General features: G+C 43.4%; 1 protein-coding gene across 3 annotated transcripts in view; it reads left to right on the top strand.

Annotated features, from left to right (window-relative positions):
• Positions 1–17,732, top strand: part of ZNF423 (zinc finger protein 423) — a 280,821-nt gene that overhangs the window by 118,431 nt on the left and 144,658 nt on the right. For 2 of the 3 annotated variants that reach the window (XM_071567599.1, XM_071567592.1), the window contains exon 4: positions 3,377–3,457. The exons of the other annotated variant lie outside the window; for it this stretch is intronic. In XM_071567599.1, the coding sequence (XP_071423700.1) occupies positions 3,377–3,457 (81 nt within the window). The remainder of the gene's footprint in view (positions 1–3,376; positions 3,458–17,732) is intronic. 3 annotated transcript variants of the gene reach the window in all.

Raw genomic sequence — 17,732 nt, 5'->3', positions numbered from 1 at the left:
CTTGCTATCCCACGGCGGCCGTCGCATGGCCGGCGGTAGCAGCAGGTATTCTGCAGAGCACACTAAGCCGATTTATGGGGGTAGTAAAAAGCTTTGCAGATTTTACCAAAGATTAAATAAAATCTTAGGAGGGGGAGCACAGAATATGTTCATATGTATTTAAATCAGACACTCTCATCCTTCACCTTCCCAGAGTTGAATATTCTGCCATCACTTATTCCTCCACACTTGTCTAAGATATTTTTAGGCAGTTGCTGTTATGGCAGACGGGTGGGTCAAGGCTGGCAGAAGGCAGGAGGGTTAGTTTCTCCTCTGGTGCAGCCCTATCCCATCCTCTTTTCCTGAGTACATCTTCCTCCTGGCCACTAGATTTGTTTTGTAATTAGTCCATGTTTTCTGCTCTCCTTTTTGGGCATAAGTAAAATGATGCTCAGCCAAAAAAAAATACATGAAATGGAGTGCAACAAGGGAGGGAGAATTAGTCAGGTGGGGGCTTCAGCTTGGGCTGACTCCCACCCCAAGTGCATCCTCCATTGTCTCACTCTGGTTTGCAGAGTAGAGGACCCTCTGCTCTCTCTCCCATCTGCTCTCTGAGAGGAAGGGCAGAGGGATGGATGCTGGGGCTTTTCCCCAGCCTGCAGTTGGGTAGGGACTGCAGTCTTAAGCCTGCCCCCAGGATTCTTTGCTCTGCTCTCTCATTTATACCCTACAAAGGCTGCAAACTTGAGAGCGTGTAAAATCGAAAGGCTACTTCTTGCAGGGTGGTTTCTCGGCCAGCTGACAGTCACAGCACTGGCCTGAGACTCCTGCAAATGGCACTCTGCTGCAGGGCAGGAAGCAAGAAAATGCCATTTTCTATTCAGAAGAACCCTTGTTTTCCAAACTGGAAAGTGAGGTGCACAGCCCATGTGGACATTGGTCCTTTCCAAAGGAGCAGTCATAGGGACAAGCTGTTGCCGATGCTATCCCTCATGGAAGGTGGGACAAGGCAGGATCCCAGCAGGGCGGGTGGGCAGCTATGCAGACACAGGGCATGTCCCCAGCAGCTGTCCCTGGGAGCCTCTGCTCTGTCACTGCTCTGCCTCTGCAGTTGTGCTGGTACCTGCTCACGGTGCTGAAGGATCGTGAAGGATCCAAAAGAAGGATCTTTATAGCCCAGGGGTCTGCTTGGGTCTGATGGACTGTGATCTCCAAACAGCTGTAATGGCACAACTGGGGGGAGTGGAGCAGGGCAGAGGGGAGTGGGCGTTGCTGGTGGGGACTCCAGAGGAGTAATGTAAGGTTATGACAGATGACAAGCAGCACTATGAAAAAGAAGAGGCAAATCTGAATTAAAATATAGCAACCCAGAGATTCTATTCATATCAATACAGTCAGTGTTTTCACACCTCAATTTTTATTTATCCTCAATGCAGTATTCTGTTAGTGAGACTAAGAAAAATAAATTATATTTTGGGGGATTTATCAAAATAATTTGTTAGTATTCCCATTGCTATTTTTGATTGCAGGTAGCATAATTTCAGCTTCTTTTATTGTCTTCACATGTGTTGATGTCTTTACAAAGACACTTTGTCATAAAAAGGCACTGTATCTGGCATTATCTGCATATACATGAAATAAGTGCTAATTAACTCTATGTGAGGATGTCCTTATTCCAGAACAAGAGTGTCTGTTTTCTATTTAGTTTAATCTAGTGTCCTGAAGTGATTTAAAGTAAATAGGAAGGTTGCACTTACGTGTTTTGGAATGAGAATGTTTCCATGAAGACAATCTCGATATTGCTTGATATTCACCTTGAGGAAAAAACAACCAGTTTGTCTGATAGCCATGAGAATTTTCATGGAAAGCATGCACAATGCATGTCTTTGTTCAGTTCATATGAAAAGACCTGCACCACCTGGGTGAAAATCTAAGACTGCATTAGGAACTGTGATATATTTAAAGATTTTACCCCGCAAAATGAGATCTTTGCCTGTGTCCTTAGTTACTCTGCATTCTTTTTGCCTACAATGCCTGCCTGACACACCTGAGGTTATAAAGCATTGCCTGACCTCTTGGCAAACTAGATTTTCATGTCTTAATCTGAAGCAAGGCTTTCAGTCGTGTCTACATGGCTCCAGATCAATACAGGTAATATTTGTAGCGATAATATCACCAGGCTGATAATACAACATAACTAATGACTTCCTTTGGGATACTGAAGTTAGGAAGATATTGTAGCTCAGGAGTGTTGCAGGATTACAAGAGATGACTCCAAAGAATAGGATAAACCATCTATTTCACTGGAATCCCTTAGAAATTCATTACGGTGCGCTGAAGTTATAATACAGTTTGAACGCAGCTGCTTTGACATGTAAGGAGGTAACAAACAGCCATTTCCCCCCTTGCTTTTTCATGTATTTCAGACTTGTTTCTTTGAGGACAAAACACTGCTGAAATCTAGACATCTCTGGTAGCATAAGTGCGTGGCATTCCTTTTGATGTCAGTGTAGTAGAGATGTTCTTTTGACAGAATTAGGTGCCTTTTATACCTTTTGCTCATGACTGATGTCTGTGATTGCAGGTTGTAGGTTTCCAGTGTCTACAGGGATCTGAAAAGGGTCTAAATGGGGGCAGCTTGTACCGAAAGAACATCACATTTCCTTACTGGCTCATGTCTTCCCTTCTCTCCCAACTTGCTCCCACAAATAAGCTCTCTTGCAGCAGTCCTAGAAATAGTGCCCTAAACAGCTAGAGAGCATCTTAAAAAATACACTGAGAATAAATAAAAACACCTAGTGTATACACTGAATCTTTTGAGCTTTTAAATTTAATTTAAAACTCACTGGTATTCCACATGCCATTAACTAGAGAGGACTAAGTAATTGCATCATTTGCAGTCTTTTTTATACATGTTTTTGCATGCTGCTGCTACAGTATAGGTGTTGTAGCGTGATGCTATCCTACAGCATTAGTGATAAGAGTAAAGAATTACATGTGGATTTACAACTTACTGTGTCCTACAACCAGCACCAGAGGCTGCATACATCAAGTAACTATTCTGCCATATATCACTGTCTGGTGGCTGATGCCAAGTGGTTAGTTGTCTGATAAAAAGTGGCTAAAAAGCCACAAGATTTGTCATTTTGTTTGTGTGTTTTAATCCACCTGCATTAGACTGGGTTTAGCTCCAGTATTTTATTGTTATTTTTGCTTCCTCCACCCCTTTCCTCCCATGGATCAGAGTAGCCTCATGCAATCTTGTTTCTTCAGTTTCTCAAGTGAATGTAAAGTGTTTTAAAGCAAATTAGTGCATCAATGAAGCGGACAGAAGTAGGTTTTGGCGGGGTCTCTGAGCATTTCATGAGGTCCTCTTCTGTTGTTGATAACTTTACAGGTTGTCTGTTTCAAACAGCAGCAGAGCTATATATGGATATTGCCAGCTTGGAAGCAGCTGATTTTTCTAAACTACTGTACGGTAGGAACTAGTTTATAATTAAAGTCTTGCAGTTGCTTCTTTTAAATGCCCTGTAACATGTAAACTAGGCTTACATTTGAAATGAGGTATTGTAACTGTTTCATGCTAGTGTATAATTTTGCATTTTCTTATATTTCACCTGCTACAAGAACTATAATTGCCATGCAACCGTATATGCAGGATGCTTATCCAGAAAAACCATATACGGTAGCTTGTCAACAAGTCATGATGTCTCACGAAAGTTTTTGTCAGGTGGCACTTTGTACTTCCCACTGACAAAGAGAGACATCTTACATACATTTCCAAAATTAGTCCTTCCCCAAAATTGTAATATTTGGTTGCACCTGATTGGCAAGCCAGAGATTTCCTCTCTTTTTGCTGCTGCTGTTGTTGCATCTTTAAATTAATGAATTACTGATTGTCCTCCGCAAAAGAAACTGAAATACAGTTGTGAAAAAGCAGTGTGGAAACTTAATTATACACCTAGTTTATACAGCTGTGTCTCTAATGACCTACTGGCCCTAATTACTGTGTTGTGGCTCCATCTGAGTGCTCTTGTCCTTGCCAGAATTCTGCTCCTTTCTCTTAACCTGACTAGTGTTTCAAGCTTAAAAAAATAACAAGTTTCCTTTTTTTGTTCTTTTCTACATTGTCATGCTGAAATGCAGTTTCCCTTCTTTCCAGAGGTCATAGCAGTGTTTTACAATTGGCACCAGAAAAGCTCAGTAATATCACAAACTGTAAAAACATGGATTTTCCCTAGAGTACTCAGTTCTTGCTGTCTAGATCTGAAAATGGGCACCAGGGCAGTGTTTTTATTGTCAATCACTCAGAGGGCTCCAAGCACAGGCTCCTGTCCTTAGTTTGTCCCAGACTTCCCCTCTCCAGGTGCAGGGGCAGCACAGGGATCCCAAGGGCTTGGGCAGCTGCCTTGGCTGCAGTGCCCAGGTGCTGCACGTCTCCTGCAGTCAGGATTTGTGCCCGTCAGTGCTGAGAGCTCTGAAACCCCAGATTATTGTAGGGGTATATGTGGCTGGGTGGTCTGGGGTCTGGTTCCCATGACTGCTGTCACCACACAGGTGATGTTTGAGTTTATCTGGAGGCTCCCAACCAGCCTTTCCCAGGACTTCTGCTTGTACATGCCAGAAAATCAGTGTGCTGATAAGGAGCAGTGCTGATTGGCTTTCTGTGCAGGTGCTCAGTGAAATACACTTTTATTGTGTAAAACATAAAGCATATCCCCACATCTGAATTTGGATCTGCAGTCAAACAGAAGGACAGTTGCAAATTTAATGTCAAGCTGGGTGTGTGGTACCCTTGCCCATGCAAGGTCTGCTGAGGCACCAGTGCTGGGCATGAGCAGGGACTGCTGGCAAAGGTGCTTTAGTGTAGCGTTTCATGTATTGCATACGTTTGACAAAGTTGTGCAAAGTGTTATGCTCCCTAACAGCGCTGCTTATCCAGCAGATTGGAGGGTCATCCGGCAGGCACAGGTAGGTGGGACCCCTGGGCTGCTCCACCGGGGTACGGAGCCCCACGCTCAGCCCCTTGGCACGGGGAGGTGACAGTGGGACTGAGCCTCAGCAGTTGTTTGTCAGGCTCTCTTGGATTTTGCAGGCGTGTCAGTGCCTGTAAGGATTTGTGGTGGGGGGACTTGTGAATTTCAAACAATGCTTGCTCGCCATAAATACCCAGCTCAGGGTGCGCTTTGTGGCCTTGCGGAGGGTCTCCCCGAGAGGCGAGCCCACGGCAGATCTGCGACCACGCGGGAGCCCAGTGCACGAAGCTGGGCAGTGTGCTCGCTGATAAGAGTGTGCCAGAGCGCCAGGCGCCATCCCCTGCCAATCGCCATGACCACCTTTGTGCCGGGTCCCCCCGGGGACGGCGGCAAGGGAGGCTCACCAGGCACTGTGTGTGCAGATAGGAGCGCTGCCAGCGTGGCTGCGGCCGGCTTGGTTGCATGTTACCAAAACCCCTGGCAGGAGAGTGGTAATGAGCTCCCTCCACCCCTTTCTCAGCTCCCTCATAGCCAGCAATCCCTGCGGACAGTCCAGCTACACCTTCTGAGGCTTCACAAAGATTTCGTAGCAATGATGATGTCTTTCCTCAAGCAGCATATGTTTTTCACACAGGAAGAACATTTTCCCTGTCATTTTTAAACATATGGCCCAGTGAGGTGCTGAGGATGACAAGTTAGCCTGCTTGTATTGGCAAGGGACCGTTTCATTCTTGCTACTTTAATTGAGTTCTTTTATCTGCTTTTATCTAGTTCAAAAAGTAGTCTGCAAAGTAAGCACAGGTATGCATGAAAATGGATAAAAGAGAAAGTGGGTGAATGTCTTAAATGAGGCCTCTTAAAGGAAACACATGTCCTTTGGTAGTCTTGTACGGATTGGCCTCTGGCTGTCTGCAAAGCCAGTCTCACCTCCTGTTATGTTGCTGCATCAGAAATGGAGAGATGCACAGAGACTGAAACACTCCAAATCCTGTGCAGCAAGAGCTAATGCTGGTGCTGGACAGTGGAAGAGAGCTCCTGTGTGAAGCAGGGCCCATGTTTGGGAGCTGGAGCCTACTCAGATGCCCCTGCAGCACCCCAGACCTCACACAGCCCTTCTGTGGCACCAAGGGTGCTGGAGCTCCACCTCCCCTTCTCCCGCTTCAGATTTCCATTTGCAAAGGGTGATCCATCACCATGTTACAGCAGAGGGAGTATTGTGGGAGTCTACATGGGACAGGTTTGTTTCTCAGCATTACGGAAATCTAAGTAAATAATAATTGGCTTTTTAAAAAAAAAGAAGAGGGAGGGGTTGCAGCGAAAAGGCTCCTTCAGATGTTGGAGCCTGCCAAGTGCTGCAAGGGCAGCTGTGCCCAGAGGAAGAAGGAACCCTGTTGCCATAAGCAGGTCCCAGCATTCAGTGGGTTGTAGACAAAACCGAGGATGTGAAACTCAGTTCAGAACTGAAGTGAGGATACCCAGGATGCCAAGAGATGCATGCTTGTTATAAAGCGGCCTTTAATAAAGCCTCAGAGAGGCTGGTGGAGGATGTCCAGTCTTAGATGGACAAGAGCATAAATTAGTTGTGGTTAGGATGCTGCTGAAGGGCACACACTGCCTTTCTGTGGGTTGTTGAGGGACAAAACTGTTGGCCATGTCAACAGCCTTGGTGGACTTGGAGCTGTTGAGATCTTCAGTCTGCAGATGTGAGCAGTGAACAAGAGGTGCACTCTGGAGTGTGCTTTTTTCCTGATTTCTTCTATTCTTCGCAGACCATTGGGTAAGTAGTCTTCATTTAAGGATGGCTGTACTGAGCCAGCCTGATGGTCCCATAGTTCCGTTTCCCCAGAATGTCTTTCTAGATGTCAGCAAACTTATCTGGGCCCTTTGTGATACTTTTTATTTAAATTATTCACACAGTCTTCTTTCATGAATTTCCATTTTGAAGTGCATTTAGCATTGCCTGTGGTGGAGACCCAGAGTTCAATTATGCAGTGGGGAAAAGTACCCTCTTATTCACTTCAGTTTTGTCACCTGCTTTCATTTGATGCTATTTGTTTTTTCTTGTGGAGGAGACATTGAGCAGTTGCCCCTTTTCCATGGTCTTCACTCACTCATGCCGGAGCAGACTTCTTTTCTGCTCCCTCCACTGTCTCCAAATCCCTGTTTGCAATCCTCTTACAGATGCTTTCTGTACCTTGACCCAGAGTAAGACACAGGCACATGGTGAAGTGTGGCTGATGGGAGAGCGTGGCAGTCAGCTATCTCCTCCATCACTTGTGCCAGAGACATGGTCACGTTTGTGTGTCTGTCCTGGCTCCTGAGCAGGAGGTGAGGGACAGTGTGAAGACCTGGCAGACAGAAAGATGTGTCTGGCCATGTAGGGGAAAAACAATTAAGACTTCAATGTTTATTAAGAAAAAAGCAACCAGCAGTGCATTTCAAGCACTCATCACACAACACAATTTTGCTGTTGGAAGTAGCAGGATTAAACAAGTCTTTCTAATGTTGATTTCTTTGAATTTGTAGAATATAAATGGTGTTTTTTTAAATCAATTTAAAATGAAGTATGTGTACAAACATTGTCAAGAATCCCTATCTTTTATTTTTTTTAAAGCTCTAGAAAAAATCCCCACAGAACTTCTGTAGTGCATATTTGAATGCTTTTGTTGTAGCCTCATTAAACTTGGCTTGTCTGCAGATACAGCTGGCATGTTATTAACTGTGCTCCAGGCTTGGGGAAGCCAGAAAGCAGCCTCCACCCCCCGGTGCCGGCTGGCTTTAGGGAAACGTGCCAGCATGGGTTGGTCCTCTTCAGCTGGCTGGCTTTGGGAGCGCTCGCTGGAGCATCTCCGTGTGGCCTCTGGGTCCTGGAGCTCAGGGCTGAGCCTGCCTTGAGTGCTGACCTGAGGGAGGGTTGTGTGGTGTCCCCCGTGCTGGTCAGCAGCCTGCACCTGTGCGGCACAGCGGTCCCGTGTGAGCAGGATGGATCCACCAAGGTACGTGTCCTCTGCAGACAATCCCATCTGGGTGCTGTGCTCTCTGTGGGCATCTCACGCCTTTCTTTACCACGGGCTGGCAAGACACAAACTAGTGATCGGCTGCCAAACTGTTTCTCTGTTCTGAACAAACTGCATATTGGACTGAACCAGTCAAATAAATTGAATAAGGGAAATATTTTCTCTGCACCTGCTGGAGAGGCTGTTGCTCTCCAAGCACATCAGAAGACTTCCACCAGAGGTCTAAGCAGTTTTTGACCTTCTTCAAAGCTTTGGCAATGAGTATGCATGTTTTGAATGCTGTTTCATTTAAGTAATTCTAATAGCTGCTTTTAATAGTAGGGTAAATTTTAAAAATAAATTTCATAATTTCATATTCAATTGCAAATTGTTGAAAATAACTCAGTAGAAATTTAAGTTAAATTACATGTATTAAATATAGGTAATGCTTTTCAAATGTCATGCTTTTTACCAGTAGATTTCATTGTCTTAACTAATGAAAAAATTGATTTGGTGTTTTCAAGGCACTTGGTCTGTTCATGTTAAATACTTCCTAGGGCATTTGAGTGCTTTGTAGTCTTTAAACATTTAGACTAGCAACCCCTTCCTGACACAAGGAATTCTTATTTTTATCATCATCATGTCACTCTAATTTGGCTTAAGTTTTGACTGCTACTGGAAGGGGTACTCCTTCCTTCCTGCCTTCCTCCCATCTCCTGCCTTATGCTGGTACAAGGTTTGTATTGTCTTTGGGAGCTGACATTCCTGACAATAAAAAGGATTGATTTTTAGTCTGTGAAGCTCCCAGGTCTGGTGCCCTATGGAGCTGCACAAGCCTTATGGTCAACACGAGGGGAAGAAGAGGTCGGGGTTTGGGGGGGGGGGGGGGGGGGGAAGAATTCAAGACCACCCCCCTTGACAGGCTGAGTTATTTTGGATGAAAATTACTGTAATGGCACCAATTTGCCTAATGACATGCATGAAATTGGTGGAAGAGCCAGGGTCTTCAGTCCAGGTGGGTTTTGTTGCTGGTGATGCCTGTAACCATGGGCATGAACTTCTTCTTGAAAGCACTATTTTTTTTGGCTTGTGGGGTCATCTCTTCCATAAGCTTCCTTGAAAATCTTTCTCAGCATCATGGTGAAACACTTTTTGGCTTCTCTTTTTGTTGCTACTCAATTATTGTTAGGCTTGCTGAGGAGGACATAAGGAAAGGCTGAAGAAGCCCATTGCTTCTCTCTTCTCCAGGGAATCTGATACATTAAACATTTGAATAGATTTTTGAATGTAATTCCCAGTCATTTCCTCTACAGTGAACTCAGTTCACTCATGCAGACTTTGTACTTAATGATATCTCTTAAAATAAATGAGATTTTATATAATTTGTACTAAATGGTCATTTTAGAAATCTACATCTACTAATTATTCATTAGAAAATTTGGAAAGACAAAAGCAGAATAAATTCCCTTTATAAACTCACAGCCTACAGAAATATAAATACACACACCTGTGTTTATTTTCTTTGAGCAACACTGAATGCAGGTAATTTACTGGAGTCCAAGAGTAGTTTAAGCAGGTTTGAAGTACATTGTTCAATATGCATTGATCAATCACAGCAACCAACAGGCCAAAAGTTCAGGATGCATCTGGGACAGTGATTTACATTTATGGTAGTACTCAGTTTGTGGTCTGTCTCTGTGTCATATGGGATTGTGCTTTTGTGAGTTCCTGTGTGTGCTCGGGGTGACTGCTCTCTGCCCTCCCCTCTCCATTGCCTGTGTTGGACTGTCACCATTTTGCATCTTGCTCTCCCCTACACTGTGCTGGCACTTGTCCTTTTCCAGCCCTCCACATACCTGAGTCACTTCACAGTTTATACACATAAGTTACACTTTACTGTGTTACTGGTTTCCCCTTTACTCTCAGCAGTTGCTGTCTTGTCCATTGTCCCAAAGATGGCTCTTCCTTGGAGCTCTGTACACATGCAGAGCTTCCCTTGAACTATCCTGTGGGGACCAGCAACTCCAGAGCTCCTCGGGGTGCTGCGAAAAATCAAGCTGCTCCATGTGCTGTCTCAGAGGCAGTCTCAGCTAGGTTCAGGTGAACTACAGACATGTGCTAGTCAAATGTTTGTTCACAAAACCTAGCAAATTAATTTGCATTCAGACTGCAGCCAGATCCAACCTGGATAGCTGCTTGATCTCACCTTACAACCCTTCTCTATTCCTTCCTCTCTTACAGACACTTGTCTTGGTTTGTTTTACAAGAGCTGTTTCATGTAGGAATTGTATTCCAAAGTGTTTCAAGGCTATCAGGTGTAACTGGGTTTGATTTTTGGCCAGAGCCTTTGGTACACATAAAAAAGCAGGTAGTATTCCTTGCCTTTTATGGAGGATAAACTATCATCTTTAGGAGGCAGTCATGATGTTGTTGCACTTCTCACACAAATAAGACAAATTCAACTCAAAATTTCAAACAAAATGAAATGAAAGTGAGTAGGATTTTCTTGTCTCTGCTTAAATGAGAGAACACTGAGTTTTATCTTTGCCAGAAAACTGGAAATTATTGTCTCAATAATTAGGAATACATATACATATCTATGATGTGCAAAATACCTCATTTTCTGGTAATCAGTTCAGTTTCGAAGACCTGATTGTATTGAAAATAACATTACTTTAGGGAAGTACCAGTTTTAGTTAAAAGAGGAATGAGGAGAGCCAGTACTTACAGCAAGTTGGGAAGAGTAATTTTTCCAAGTGGTACTGGAGTTGGGAAAAGTGCAATCTGAGTTAGCAAAACTGTTGGCTTTTCCAGAGGCTGCCACAGTAATTGGCTGTGCATGTCTGGATCACCAAGTGACAGGTGGGAGAGCTTGGCCACTCCAAGAAGGGAGGAGAGGGAGGGAGAGAAGGAGGATTGGGAGAAAAAACAATTTGTGAACTTGCCCCTTTTGAGATAGAAACTGCTCCTCTCCCGTGCCCAGGATCATTGCCCAGCAGCTGCATCCCACTCTTCTTTTGCTGTCAGTGAATGTCTCTGCAGAAACCTCAGTAGTTTCAAGTAGCCACTATTTGTACATAGGGAATAGAGGAGACTCATGGATAGAAGCGTCATGGTGTGTGGATGGCTGTGGATTTTACTCTGAGGAAGGAAGATCTCCACAAATGTTTTAAATTAGGCTGTCCTTGATAATTCTGGTGGTATGGAGCCCAACCAAAATTTCAGGCAAAAAAAATAAGTTGTTCTGTTAAAGCAGACTTGAAAAAAAATGAAGGGCTTAACTTTTGTCCTGAGGGTGATAAAACAGCACCACACAGCTGAAAATCAATCTGACCTTCACCCACGTGATGCTGTTGTCTCAGTCTGTCTTTCATTTCCTTTGGTTGAGTGAAGGCCACGGCATTCAGTAGGGAGAAAAGCCAGAGGGAGGTGCAGAGAGTCCTGTTTTCTCTGGAAAGGCTTCGTTGCTTGCATAAGTTAAGTCTATAAAGTGAATTGCTGTAAAACTTTAAAATAGTTCTACAAATTTCAAAACTAAAAAAAGCCCCACCTTGTTCTCTTAATAGCCATCAATCACATTAAGGTAAAGAAGATATGTGCTGTAAAAAAGGAAGTGTTTGAGATATAAAACATTCTGTTTCAATTAAACTTAGAATTAGTTAGTATTTTGAAATGAAGGCTTCATGCAGCAACAGGAAACCTGCACATTCCTTTTAAAACCAGAAATTTGTACCCAAAGAGGAAAAAAAAGGCCAATTAAGTTTTCTAGAGATATTTTAACATTGTGTTGCAGGCTTTGCACAAAGACAAGGTACCCAGATACCCAGATATTTACATAAATAAATCAACACTTAGGGCTTGCGTATAAACAATATTACTGATTTTCAAAATAGAGGTACAATTTCAATTGGTGAACTACTAATTTTGCACAACATCTTGTAGCAAGTGGTTCCTACCTCATTTTCCTGAAGACAGAGAATGAACTGAATGAATGGGTAAAATTCAGTGCAGAGCTTAATTCTATTAAACAACAGAATAAAGAAAGGTGAAAACTACATGCATAAGCACATCCTGATATTCTTTTTGACATCCTGAAAGCAATTAAAAGTGCAATTCATAGCTCTTCTTTGAATCTCCTGCTTCTTGCATAGTTGTTGAATTTAAATGTGACCAGAGCCAAGAAGTTGCCAGCTATTTCTCTTGGAAAACTTTAGAAAACTAAGATTGTTGTAAGTTCTGCCTACCCTAAAATGCAGTTTTCCTGATTCATCTCATCACACGCAGATAATGTCCTTTCATGTCAGAGTCATAAACTACTCTGTTGCTTTCCATTTTTGTGCTACAGATTCCCTAGTTACTGTAGCATGGAGAGAGGGAGGGCTACCTGTTGTTTTCTTTGTTCAATAATTGTTGCGTATTTTAGGAAGGTCTATAAAAAATGTCATCTTCATGTTAGAAAGATAAAGACAGAGATTTTATGTAGCCACAGAGATTATCTCTGCTTCATAAAGGTTAAGAATTAAAAAATTTGTTTATTAATCTATTTGGGATGATGCAGATTAATTTGTGACTGTAGCTTTTTACTTACGTGCAAGTTTGTTTGATGTACCAACCATTGCAGACACTTTTACATGGTATTAAAAAAACAAAATGGTAAATATAAAAGAAGTTGGGACCTTTTCTTGGCGAGCTCTGCTACTCAGGTCTCCATGAGATATGCCAAAATGCTATTTGCATAAATATAGAATTTAATAAGTTATCATTCTGATTAACGTCATTAACTGCTTAACTACTGTAGAAATTGGCTTCCAAAGTTGCTTGATAGTAGCTGTTGCTCTCCACGTCATTCCATTTGCTGTCTCACTGGGGATAATGGTATGCAAGGGAAAGCAAGAAGGTCAAGGATCTTTTTGTTTAGTCTCTTTGCACATTAAAAGTTCTATTATGTATTTGTAATGCATGTGGTTTCCAGTCTGTTGGCTACAATGCTTTCAAAATCCATTGATGATGAGTTTGTGAGGCTAAATATATCTTGTGGGTTATGACTACCAAGCTATCACTTTGTGTAGCAGTCAGGGCCAATATTTAACAAGTGTTTTTCAGAATGAGGAATTTTGAAACTGAGTCAAATGATCTTACAAAGGGGTTAACAGAAATGCTAATACGGAAGATGACAACAAATGCTTGGTCTTTGCTGACAGTGGGGGTGTTTGGAGCTATGCTATGCTGTTTGTGGGGAAGTGCTTCTCAGGTTGGGGGTTTTATGGGTTTTTCTGGGGGTGGGGGAGGGCTGTGGTATTGTTGTGAATGACAGAGCTGCCACAAAACTGAATGGGGTGAAAAAAAAAGTGGTGTCCTCTCCAGCCATCCCTTTCTCTGCCCCAGCAAGGCGTAGGTGCAGCGTGCTGTGGTGGGGGCATGTGGGGGGCCCCATGCGGGCTCACCCCATGGCTCCCCACCGCCCACAACTGCCCTGCTGTCTGTCCCCCCCAACAGGAGCGGAGCTTCTGTCCTTCCCCCACGGCTGGCAGGGCCATCGGGCTCCACTGAGACCTCACTGCTGCTTCTTGCCCGACATTTAAGGGAATGCAAAACCAGACTGCAGGATGCAGCCACGTCCTAAAGGCTGGCACAGCCGCCTTGCTTGTTTTCACTCTCTAGCTAGTAGACTGACCTTTTAAAAAAACAGTTTCAGCTGCTGTGAAACACTGACAATAGCTTTAATAGATTTCATTTTGGAATTAAATTGCTCTGGTTACACTTCGATAATGTAAACTAGCAGCCATGAGCATGTTTTAGCTGATTGTTTCAGGCTGTGTACAAACTCGGGCAGACGTCACTGCCTCCTTGCCAGGCGTTAGCACAAGATGCTCATTTTCTTTAAAAATGAAAGCAGATATTTTTTTTTTTTAAGCAATTTGTGTTCTGACTGCATGAGTACCTTCACACCTGTCAAGTGAATCCAGTGTGCTTGTTCCCGAGGGCAATCTGACATCTGGGAAATTCTGCCTCAGCTCAGACCGGTCCCCTTTGAAGCATCTTTGGTATTTCGAGTAGAAATGGAGTTACACCATCACACATCATCCTTTGCAGCATTCTATTCTTCTCCAGTATATCCCTGCTTTTATAAATTTCGGTTTAAGTTCTGCTCTCGGGATGCTTCAGGAGTGTTGCAGTTATCTGAAAGCTGTCTTGCTTTTCACTGTGGGCCTGGTAAGCTCAAAAACATCTGCAGGCAGGGGCAGTCCAGCTTGTTAGTCTTTAGAGGATATTTACAAAGTTTCATAAGGCTTGGACCCATACCCACACCCATCCTAGATGCAGTGTCTACAGATTTATCCCCGAGAGCCTCTTACAAGCTTTGTTTGCATTACTATCTAGAGCTATCCCACTGCAGAAATCCTCAGGAGAGAGAAGTGGTCAAGAGTACTTACAAACATCTGTTAAAAATTCAGACAAACACTGCACTGTCACTAGAAGCAGTTGGGACGGGACAAATGAAATTTACCATGTGGTGCTACAGCAAAGAAGGACATTTTGTTTTTTCCTTCAGTTTCCCTTAAAAATTGATCAGTTTGGTGAGTAGATCCAGGAAAATGCCAGTGCAGAGCACACTTGGAGAAAATAGCTGCTTTTTAACCAATGTCACAAACTGACTCCAGAGCCAAGCCCTGCAGTCTTATGGGAGAGCTGTTTCCCGAGTGCTCACATTTGATTCATCACACGCTTTCTATTTGTTTCAAGAAACCCTGCATTAATTGTGCAGACCTAGAAAGTAGTGACATTAGGAGACAAAGTGACTTCAGCGTGACTTTTCCATTGCTTGCAATACTTATGCAAAAAGGAAGAAAAAGTTGCAGCAACAAATCTAATGGATGAACTCTCCAGCTAGTTGCTGTTTTGTGTACGGCTACTTACTGGATTCAATGAGTTCTTGATAAATATTGGCATTTGTCCTTGACGATGTGTCATGAAGTTATAGGCAACTTGGCAGAGAAAACAAGTTTTCCTGTGTGTGAGGCCGAACTTGCAGTGATGTTGTGTTTCTCCACTGAGGAAGTCCAGCTGAGTCCCCCACTCAACCCCATTCCCCACAGAGCCCTCTCACCTCCATTTCCCATCCTCTGCCCGCTAGCAGGACAAGAAGCAGAATGAGCTGTGTGGTTTGGCCGGGTGGCACATATGCCTGCTGATTGCCTAGGACAGGCCCAAGAGCGGGGATAAGTGCTGACTCTGCTCTTGGCCTTTCTCTCAGCAGAGACGTGAACTGGGATCTCTGCCCTACCCAATCAAAGGAAGGTTTGCTGATCTTAAAGAAACTCAATTTCTATCTGAGAAACTCAATTTCTTTCATAGCTCTCTATCCCCAGTCCGGTGTGATTCAAAAGTTAATAGGAAGGAACAAACAGTTAAGACATATGACAGGCAATATGATGACATAAACCTTGTTTTCTTAGGATGCCAGGCTGAAAAAAATAAACACAAAGCTCCTGAGAATAAATGAGTCACTTCAGATTGAGACTTGATGGACAATGTTGGCTTTGTTATCACTCTGCAGGTAGCAAGAGGATAGGGTTAGAGAGAATTTCCAGAAAAGTAGGGGAGTTGTTATTAGAAGGGTAAAGCTTCCACTGCCACAGATCCCCCGTAGTGGACCCTGCATTACCCTGGTCCCTCCTCCTTTTAGGAGCTTTTGAGGAAAAGTCTTCTGTGACAGGAACATCTCTCAGGTCTTTTAATCTGTGAGCTGCTAGGTGAAAGAATAGGGCTAGGGAACAAAAGATGCTCAGACACTGCAGACAGCTTTTGTAGGATCTGCCATGTCAGCTGTCTCTTATAAGGTCTGCTGTATTTTCTGTTGATGGTGCTGTTCCCCCGAGGATTTTCCCACACCTGGGAATGCCTGCCATAACCCACACTGATATTTTCCTCAACGCCTTTCATTTCTGCATACAGATGGAGCTGGGATATTACACACTGTCCTTGTCCTTACTCTGTTCTGCTCCTTGGCAGTCACATCTTTCCTGGCTTGGAGCTTTCATCCCACCTCTCTCTCAGCCTTTTTCAGAAGGGGCTTTGCAATTATTTATAAGATAGCTTGTCCTGTTTTCTGATATTTTCAGTGTAGTCTGCAGAAGAGGAAAGCTAAGTATATATTCTCTGGTTTTACACAGAACAGAAAACTTGAAGTAAATATCGGTGATCTGTGTCAGCAAGATACTCTTCTGTGTTTTAGGGTGCTGGGAACCTTTCTTTTAAATCAGTGGTCTTCTGGGTGGAAAACATCCTAGTGGCCGGTAACTACCTCTTGCCTTTGAAGAGTTTGGAGGCCCTGGAGGGGCAAGCAGCCAGCTCACTTGCATGCTTGTCAAGGGGAGACGGGCTGTCCTGCTTATCCTGTATTCCCACTCACCATCCTCAAGTGAGTTTTCTCTCTCCCTCCTCTTGTCATATGTCTGAACAAGACACATCTTGTGATTTACCTCATTCACCTTCCACTTGTGTCCTGAGGCTTGAGAATTTCCAAAATACAACATGGTAAGAAGAAAAACTATAATGATTTGGGCCTCATAGCCCCTCTGGAGCTATCTTTAGATTCTTTGATGAGATAAATGTCTATTAAAGCTGAAGAGCAGCATTTTCTCACTTTGCTGCTGCAATAGGTGGAAGGAGTGACTAACTCTTCTTTTGGAAGTAATAAAATGGACAGACTTGTCTGCTGCCCAGTTGGATGATGCACTTACTTATTCATCCCAGCCTCCACCACATTGCTGTTTTGGTTGCCTGCATACCTATGTGAGAGAGAATTACAGGTCTCCCAGCTACCTTCTCTTCCAAAGAGAATTCAAATACAGAGCCTCTTCTAAGGAGAGATGCATACGCACTCCAAAACACATATACACCAAGAAGTAGAGGGGTTTTTTTGCTTTTGACCACACTTAGATAAAAAATTATGGTTACAGCTGAATCTCACTTTGAGTTTTTCATTAAAATTGTTCAAAGCAAACTACAGGGTGGAGGATCTCATGTGAGCCAAAACTAACGTCCGTGTTCCTGCCAGTGAAGCTGTATTGCCAAATTTCACACAGCCGTGTTCTCCAGCACCTCCTTTGAACACGAGTGTGGTTCTGGAGGCTGTTTTGAAGCTTCTACTTGAAACGCTCTCTGTGAGCTAGTGGAGCATTTTCTGGCACTTAAGGTTCTGTATCTGGTAGCTCTTTGTGCTATAGAGAGCAATGAGTCATGGCTTGCTAAAGGAGGAAAAAAGGATTTCTTAGAAAACCTTTCAGAAAAGCTGAGGCTGTTTTTCAGCTGGAAGGGCTGTTGGTGTCTGTGGTGGAATTGGTGGGGCCAGTCACCTCAGCAGTGTTTCTAAGAATTACCAGATAGTCTAGTAGCTCCTCTGAACACCCTTTTTGTATGATATTTGCAGCCTTTCTTCTGGTATAGCACATTTCTTTCATATTTTTCACTATCTGGACTGCTGGATGTGGGGACTTCTACCTTGCTATACTTTTATTCTTATCGATATTCTTGAAATGCAAAAGTGCAAATCTCCTCACCTCCTCCTGAAATCTTGAGGATTTATGGCTGTTCATCATCCCAAACAGTCAAATTATTGTGCTGCAGACCTCACTCTGAGTTGGTTCCTTTCCGTAGTTTACCAGATCATTAATGTTTCAGTTGGCTGGCCCTGAATTCATGACAGCAGTACATGTTAACAGAACTAAATGTGCTACTACAGCCTCCCAGCCAGTCTGTGCCACTGGAGTTTGGGATA

The sequence above is a fragment of the Pithys albifrons genome, chromosome 12 (assembly GCF_047495875.1).
Source record: "Pithys albifrons albifrons isolate INPA30051 chromosome 12, PitAlb_v1, whole genome shotgun sequence".
Classification (NCBI taxonomy): Eukaryota; Metazoa; Chordata; class Aves; order Passeriformes; family Thamnophilidae; genus Pithys; species Pithys albifrons.
The sequence above is the reverse complement of the archived record's forward strand: the minus strand, read 5'-3'. Positions and strand labels throughout refer to the sequence as shown.